The 8,714-nt window shown below is 52.2% G+C and overlaps 1 protein-coding gene across 1 annotated transcript; it reads left to right on the forward strand.

The window, feature by feature from the left end:
- Nucleotides 1–3,266: 3,266 nt before the first annotated feature.
- On the forward strand, nucleotides 3,267–7,753 carry BTG2 (BTG anti-proliferation factor 2). The gene is made up of 2 exons (XM_080367764.1): nucleotides 3,267–3,496; nucleotides 4,511–7,753. The coding sequence occupies exons 1-2, from the start codon at nucleotides 3,334–3,336 to the stop codon at nucleotides 4,849–4,851; spliced, it is 504 nt and encodes a 167-aa protein (XP_080223890.1). The 5' UTR covers nucleotides 3,267–3,333; the 3' UTR covers nucleotides 4,852–7,753.
- Nucleotides 7,754–8,714: the final 961 nt, after the last annotated feature.

Below are 8,714 nucleotides of genomic sequence, written 5' to 3' on the forward strand. Positions count from 1 at the left end.
TTAAGCTGTGCAAAGGGAGCCTGTAGAAAGACGATGATTAAGAATAAATGGAAGATGTGAATTTGGAGAATGGTGCCACCACTTACTTCATCCGCTTGCAGAGCAGGGGGGACCAGGGGAACCTGCTTGCCAAGGTTAGATCATCATCAGCACTTCATGAACACTGTTAGCCCTAATGGCAAATAAACCTCCACTTGCTATTAGTGCTATTCTTGGCAGGCTGGAGGACAGAAGACCTCTTGCTACAATTGCTGTCCAGTGACTCAGGACTGGATGATACCATCCAAGTACTTCTTAATGTGATCCTTCTGTTGGATGGGAGAAACAAGCCCTTCTCCCTGCGCTCAGCTAGTCTGGTTTGATGGCAAGCTCTGCTCAGACCTCCTGTGCTTTACTATGGTAGAAAAGCTGAGGGTTTATTTTTGCTTTGGCTTTTACTGATATATTTTTTTAAAGGTATCTTCTACCAGGAAGGTTTTGCTTGCTTCCTAATTTTCTGCTGATTATGACTGTACCCACGCGTTGTTAGCGTGTCTGCTAGCTGACAATACAGGTGTGTTTAAAGTAATGAAGCTGTGCGTGGACAGGCTCGGGTTGTATGTTTGTGTAGCCTCTTCCAGGGGCCTCTGGCTGCTGCTACATTATAAATAGCGTCCCCCTGCCATTGTGCTGTGCTCTGGGTTTCACATGCCCCCATGTGCTCTTTCATGTGTGTTGCTGACTTAAAAAAAAAAAAAATTCCTTAGACTTTAATCCTTGGGTTTATTTCAAAGCTTCCAGAGGCAAATCTGGTTTATAGCAAGAGATTTGCTTGATTCCTTGTGCTCTGCAGATGAATGGAGTGGCAGATGGAGCGGGGAGGGGAGGACTCAGGGACCCCTTGGCTCTATCTTCTTGCTAGCTTGACCCTACTTCTGTGCCTGCTGCCCAAAGCATTTTCTTTTAAGCTGCGCAGAACATGAAATGAGGTCAGTACAGACCTCTGCTTGGGCACTATCTGTTATATCCTCCTCTTCTGTGATTTCAAAAGCTATTTTCTTAATCTTTGCTCTGGCTTGTTGGTTACACATTGCTACATAGCCATACCCTTGTGCTTCAGAAGGTGTGAAATCCCATGTATAGTGTGTGCACGCAGGAATGACAGAGGTGCGAAAAAAATGAGTTGCAGACTCTGGAAGCAAAAGGCCTCAAAAAATCCTATTATACCCTTGGTCACAGGAAATAATTGGAGTTTTGAGACCTGCTGTACAAAGAGGTGCCGGAAGGGCTCCCCCTGTCCTGCTGCATGAAATACCCTCTTTTGAGGGGGACAGGCAAGGTGGTGCTGCTGTCGCTACCCCCTTGCAAAGAGCAGTGCCCAAATGGGACAGGACCCCGAGCAGTTTGATAAGAGTGGCGATAAGGTGGAGCTGCGCTGGCAGGCTGTGTGCTGGCAAGCGCATGCTCCTCCTTATCAGGGAGCGCCGCGGCAAAAGCGCTGTACCAGCGCCGGGAGTGGCACTGTGGGAACCAGCGATGGCTCAGCCTCCGCGAGGCTGTTCCTCGGGCAGAGACAAACCCAGATGATCTAATTCCTTGCCTCGGTTTTCTCCAGCTGCACCCACTGCTTGTGGAGATGTCAAATGAGGCCCCAGCCATAGGAGGAGAATGCATTTTCACTGGGGATCACATCAGAGCTGTGGCTTCAGATCCTCCCCCGGTACACACCAAGGGAGGCATTTGGGGCTGTGAGACAATGGCTTGAAACCATCCCGGTTCTCTGCCAGGGAATATTCATTCAGAAATCCCATCCCGTTTTGATACTAACTCTCTCATGGTTGATCAAAGCGAAGGCAAGAAAAGAGCTTGGCTTCCTACTGTTGCTTTAGCTTCAGGCCAGTTTCAGCAGAAGCTGGGCCAGTGCCTTTATCCTGGGCAGTGTGGCTGGCAGCTGGGCCAGCTGGTGCAGCTCCCCGTTTTGTAGTGGCTTTAAGGTGCTGCTTGCATCTCACTAAGCATCAGGGCTGTGCACCGCTTGCACCGGTTCTCCTCTCCCCTCCTGCCGGGCTGGACGGAGGCAACCAAGGACGCTCGGTTCTGCTCTGTGCTTGCCTTGGCTTGCTCTCCCTGCTCCATGATCGGACACGTCCTCTGCGCTGCAGCCACCTCCTCCTGGATCCTGCTCTTCCTTCAGCCTGGCTTTTGCCTGGAGGGAGACACCAAGTCCTGGGGTGTCTGCCCTTACTCCTCACCTCAAATGCTCCTCAGGCCTTTGAAAATGGTTATGGCAGTGTTCCCCCTCTTCTCCCTCACCTGTCTGGGACAGTGCACATGATGGCAAGTTCTCCCTGCGTGCTTCAGGGATCCTCTGGAAAGGATTCGGCCTTGTCCAGGGAACAAGGATCTGCACATTTCTCTCAGGGAAGGAAATTTGGTGATGGAAACCTGCCTGTATGCTGCTGGGGAGAGGAGACCCCTGCATAGGGGGCCAGATCCCACCCTGTACTGAAGACAGGCGTGTAGGAAGGGCTAGACATCAGGGATGGGTCACTGTCACTGACTGCCCTGGGTGACTGATCCGTGTCATTCCAGGTCAGCAGAAACGCTGCTCCATCGATGCCGAGAACGCCCCGACGCCGATCCAGCACCGAGTGCCCATGTGGGACCAATGCCCCGGCAGAAGTGGCTGACCCACTGGTGGGGCGGGTGGAAGCCTGACCCTGGGAGTACCCGCTCCGGGGTTCCCTGCCACGGGCCAGGCAGGCTGGGATGGGGCCAGCTTCTCGCAGGCCACCAGCACCCCAGAGACACACCCCAGCTGGAGAGGCCCCGGCGCAGCAAAGGGCACCTGGGCCGATCAGGGATCTGGAGGGGTTCTCCACTGCTCACCCGGAGGCCAGGGAGGCCTTGGCTTGGTCCCCATGGCTGCCACCTCCCCTGGGTCACCTTGACCACAGTCAGCTGCCGGGAGGGACCCACGGCGCCCAGGGGGCGGACACCGCCGCCCAGGGGCCCTCTGCCGTGGCGGGGGGGCTGCGGAGAGCTAGGAGGGTTGCGGAGAGCTGGGGTGGGCTCTCCGCCCCCCCTTCCTCCTCCTCCTCTTCCTCCCAGGTCAGCCCCAAAAATAGCGCTCCCGTAAATGCCCCCCCCGCCGTTGTCATCGGCGGCGGTGACGTCACTCCTTCCAGCGCGCTGAGGTCAGGCGCTATTAGCATACGGCGCCCCTCGGCCAATGGGCGCGGCCGCGCCGGTGACGCCTCCGCGGGCGGCGCTATTTAAGGGCGGCCCGGCGCCGGCGGCCCAGAGCGCGCTCGGGTGGTTGCGGAGGACAGGTCCACCTCGCTGCAGACTAGCATGAGCCAGCGCCAGAGCCAGCGCCGCGGCGGCCCGCGGGCCGACATGGTGCCCGAGATCGCCGCCGCCGTGGGCTTCGTCTCCGGCCTCTTGCGGACACGGGGCTGCGTCAGCGAGCAGCAGCTGCGGGTCTTCAGCGGGGCGCTACGGGAGGCGCTCGCAGGTGAGGCGCGGCTCCGCGAAGAGGTCGGCTTTGTGGGGATGAAGGCGCGGGGTGAAAAGAACCTACTCGTGCCCGTCCTCTTGCTTTCCGCTTGGGGGTCGGATGCCCACTGGTGTCCTTCCTCGGTGCATCCCGTGTTGCTTTTGCGGCTTAGTGTCCCTCCCTGGGTGCCCATCTGTGTCTTCTTGGGTCGGGCACCTATCTGTGTCCTTCCCAGATGCCTAGCTGTGTCATCCCTGACGTTGGATACCTATTTGTGCCTTTGCCTGGGTGCCTACCCGTGTCTGGGCACTGGCAGGTATGTGTGCCTTCCTGGGCACCCACCTGTGTCTGTGTGGGGTCTGGGGCAAATGGCTGCCTCAGCCCTGAAAGTAAGCATATCCCTTGCCTTACCCTCTGAGGGTTTTGTGCAGCCCATCTGCTTGAAGCTGTCCTTGCTGGAGCTTGGTATAGATGATCCAAAGCTAGTCTGCGTGCCCTATCCCGAGAAAGAGGTGCTTGGCCCTGTGCCAGTGGAGTTTGGCACTCCCCTCCCCACAAATGTGTCCGGGGCTCAGCATTAGCTGGGTGTTTCAAGGGTCTCCTCCCAGCCTAACATAGCTTTGTGTTATCAGCCCTAAGAAGGGATGGTTTGTTTGCCGCTGTGCTGAGATAAGGGGTAGCGACATGCCCCTGAACTTACAGAATTGACCTGGATGTTAGTCCATGACTGTGGTGCTTTGTTCTTGGTGATACGGTATCTACTCCAGCCACCCCAGCGGTTGGAGTGAGGAGGTGGTGTGGTCCCATCGCTGCAACTCCCCGTGGCACTGTTCTGCCTGGGGTTTCTGGGACCTCCCCTGCCTTGGAGCAACTGTATAGTTGAGCACTGGGCTCCGGAGGCAGCCGAAGGAGGACTAGTTTCCTCTGCCTGCAGTGTGGCGTGGGACCTCCTTGGGACTGCAGTAGGACACAGACCTCCTTGCAGCTGTTGCACGCCTGCTCACAGCTCTTCCCTTCTCGCTTCCCTTGCAGAGCACTACAAACATCACTGGTTTCCTGAGAAACCGTTCAAAGGCTCTGGGTATCGTTGCATCCGGATCAATCACAAAATGGACCCCATTATCAGCAAGGCAGCTAGCCAGATCGGACTCAGCCTACCACAGCTCTACCAGCTCCTGCCCAGCGAGCTCACGCTCTGGGTGGACCCCTATGAGGTCTCATACCGCATCGGTGAGGATGGCTCCATCTGTGTCTTATATGAAGCAACTGCATCGAAACCTGTGAGCTCCTATGGGATGCTTACTTGTAAGAACCAGATGATGTTAGGTCGCACCAGTCCTTCCAAAAACTACATCATGACTGTCTCCAGCTAAATATTCCTCTTGTCCTCACACTGCCAAGACACAGGCTACTGTATACCTCACCTGAGGATCTATTTTTAAGATGAAGAGCTATTTATATTTTTTAAAAAAAATCCAAGAAAATCCAAAATTAAAATATTGGGCACTGCTTTGAACAGAAGCAGTGTTCTTGGTGCCTTTTTTAAAGCTGTTGCAAGCTTATGAGTTTTTATTATGAAGCCGATATCTACCTAATTAGTGTTGGATGGCAATTCTGGGCTGGCTTGCTCACTTGGGCAGCTTGGAATGGAGGATGAGGGGAAGAGCCAGGCTGGGAAGTGTGGCTTGGTGGTGGGAGATGTCTGTCACCTCCTCACCATCCTGCTACCCAACACTATTGCTGTATTGCAATACTGTTGGAGAAGGGATGAGGGAGTTGCTGTCTGTCTTCCACTACCTTCTTTACTCCCCAGCTGGTCTGATCTCTGGGGCCTGGATGTGCTGTTTGGGGCAACCTAGTCTCAGGGCTGGGTGATGCTGGGGGACCCTGGGATCACTCTCCTTTGCTCTCACACACTACTTTTGGACCTACTTGTGCTGTGAGAGTTGCAGCTCTGCTCTGCCCTACTCCCAGCACAAAATGAGGGGAAGCATGGCCTGTTTCCAGCCCCTCCATCTTTCCTATCTGCTGCTGGACTAAAAGGGGGCCACATGGCTATCTGTGTCCTGTGATGTGGAGCAAGGCAGAGATGTGCTGGGTGTCAGGCTGTGCAGAGAAGGTGCCCCAGGTTAATATTGCAGCTCCTATGGTGGCACGGGAATACTGTTTGTTCCTGGTGCTCCCCAGTACCTGGCTATTGCCCGCTTCTTGCTGCACCCAGAGAAGGGTACTCAAACCATGAAACCAGCACTGAACAGCTGTGAACTACCAAGTCTTTCTGCTATGTGTGGCTTAAACATCACCTGTGACCTGCTCTTGTGTGGCCTCTCTGTGCTCCAAGGGTGGAGTCTGGCCTCTTGCTTGCATAAGTTGCCTAATGTGGTGCTGATGACTTGCTGTGTCACTTCTCCAGAAGAGCTGAAGCAACTCACCTTGTGCCGTAGAGGTTGGTGTGTGAGAATTCCCTTTGCCCTGTCTCTTAAAATCAGAAGTATTGGGGGTCTCTTCTCCATGTGTGTGGGTTGCTTTGGTGTCCTAATGTTGCTTTTAAGGTCACAGCACTTCTTCCCTCTCTTCCTCCTCTGGGTGATCAGCATGTAGCTGTCCCTGAGAGCTGTCTCCACCGATACCTCGGTAAGGGGCATTGTTTGGTTCTGTCTTGGTACACTGTTGTTTGGCACAAGTCGTGCCCTGGTTCTGTGTTCTGTCCAAGCAAAACTTCTCTTGGAGTCCCAATGGTACTTGTATTTGGGGAGACTTTGCCCAAATGGTGTTCAGCATTTGGCCCTTAAAACTGCTCTGGCAAACCACAAATGGGGTGGGAGCTGAAAGTGCTGCCCCAAGAACTTCGCCTTCCTGTTGGGAATGAGCCTTTACCAGGGTGTTGTATGTCCATTGCCTTCTTACTAACCAGCTGGTGTTCCTCCAGTGATCCTGGGAGAAGTGATTGGAAAAGCAGGGCATTTGACATAGTTTGCAGTGAAACTTTCCCCCATTTGTCTCAGCACACTTTTTACCTTCCTCTTTTTCTGACTGGCATAACCAGAGTAGTTCTTGCCCAGCCTTTGATGAATCAAGTTCTCAGACATTTGTGCAATATGTTTCCAAATCTTGGGTGCTCTGGGAGAGGAAGGAAGCTTCCCATCTGCCACAGTTCTTAGCTTTTTTTAAAAAGTATATTAAAAATCAGCACAGCTCCCCAGCTCTTGTCTACTAATGTGAAAAAGTAAGTTCAGATTATTGTAAGCTTCAAATAATGAATTCCAGAACTGGAAAAACGTCCTCAGTTATTAGATCCTTTTAAAATGGCTAGGTTTTGGCAAGTTGTTTGTCCTTGCACAGTAATAGCAGACTGGCTCTGAAGTTGCATCACTTCCCTCTGCATCACTTGAATTTCTTATGTCAGCAAACAGAAGCTGAAATGAAGCACTGGGGCTTTTCCCTTGGTGAACTTGTGCAATAGGTGACCTCACCAAGAGGGGAGTACTTGGGAATTTCCAAAAAGCCAATTCCCTTTTCAAGGAAAAGGGATCTGAGTGCTTCTTGGAGTCCTTGATTAACCTGTTTGTGTGGAAAGCCTGTGATGAGAACTGCATCCAGGATGAGCAGTGTTTGTTTTGCTGGACTCCTTGGCTGGATGTGGAGTTTCCTGAAGGCTGGTACTTCCTTGAGTTGTAATTTGTCACGATCAAAGCAGTCTTAAGATTTAACACACACACCCCTCCTGCTTTTACTCTGTTCCCTCCCTCTTACCAGAAAATTTTTTCAGGAACAACAGCCCACACCAAAGGAACACACTATAATTGCCCTTCACATGCCCCCACTTCCAGAACCAAAATAGCCAAGTCTCATTCTTTTTTTGTCCCTGGTGTGGAGGAGACTAATGTTAAAGGTGTCTTTTTTTTTTTTTTTTTTTTAGCTTCAAAACCAGCCAAACTTGGGTATAATCCATTTCTCTCTCTTAGCTGGTTACATGTAAAAGCTGTGAATTAGTGTGCTCTGTTGCCTTCTGTCTACAAGCCTGATGAGCAGAATGGTGTGTATTTTGAGACAGTGTATTTGAGGGGTTTCCTGTAATTTTTTTAACAAGCTGGACTGTTGAACGGGACCTGCTTTTTGTATTTGGTGAAAATGGTAGAAAGTTTGTAAGCTACACTCGGAGGAGGGAGTGGATGGTTACTAATTGTATAGTAGTCTTTTTATATACAGAATGTACAGATCCTTTGACAGATGTATGCTTTTGTTACTTTAATAAAAATGTAGCAGAATAAATGAGCGCTGTTTTCTTGCTGGGAACTGTTGTATGCTTGCAAAGAGGGTGAGGGTTGGGATTGCAACCTAAATCCCATGCTGAATGCTGTGGGCTTGGTTAAAATGTTGGATGACTTATTATCCAGCTGTGGCAAGGAGGAGGTTTAGGAAAAAGCTGCTTAGTCAACGTGCTGATTCTAAGCCTAACCCTCTAAACCTGAGGAATTAAGGCTGGGAATTGGTTTGATGACTAATGCAGGGCTGTGGGTGTCCTGCCCTCTCCTTCCCCATGCTGGGTTCTGGCTTATGCAGTGGGGATTTATTCCATGCAGGATTGTAGAAAGTGTGTCCTGCCAGGATATGAAGGTGTTAAGAGATCTGGCAGTCAACTGCATCATCCAACCCTAGGAATAGCATAAAGGAAGCCTTGGAAGAGCGAGGCATGGGGCAGTTCCTGGTTAAGCCTGCCTGCCCGCACTGGCCTTCCAGGAGTGAGTGAGCCAGCGGAGGAGGAAGGGTGAGAGATCATGGGATCAAAATGTTCAGGCATGCGGAGGATGCTCTGGGCCTGTCATGATAAAGGCAGCTGGGCTGGATGCACAGGAGATCCTGTTTTGGCTGTGGCCAGGCTGGTGACGGCAGCGTGGAGCTGTAACCCTGCTCCCCAGGATGGGGGTGTCTAGCTTGTGTTTAACCCCTGTCTGCGCTCATCTTTGAGCTGACCCTAGATAAACTGGCTTGTGCTAGTTTTAGTGCAAAACGCTGTTTTTCAGGAGGGCTTGAGTTGTCGGGATCCTTGTGACCCACCCCAACCTGTGCCCTCCTGGCAGTGGTGATGGTGGGGGGGTACAGGCCTGGTTCCACTGCTTTCCCTGCAGCCCAGCTTCCTCCCCTTCAGCTTTTACTGTAACACACCACCTCTAAGAGGAAAACAAGTTGTGGGCTGATTTTGGTGCTCTGTCAAAGCCACTCCTTTTTGAAGTCA

Source organism: Falco punctatus, assembly GCF_963210335.1.
Source record: "Falco punctatus genome assembly, chromosome: 17".
Lineage (NCBI taxonomy): Eukaryota > Metazoa > Chordata > Aves > Falconiformes > Falconidae > Falco > Falco punctatus.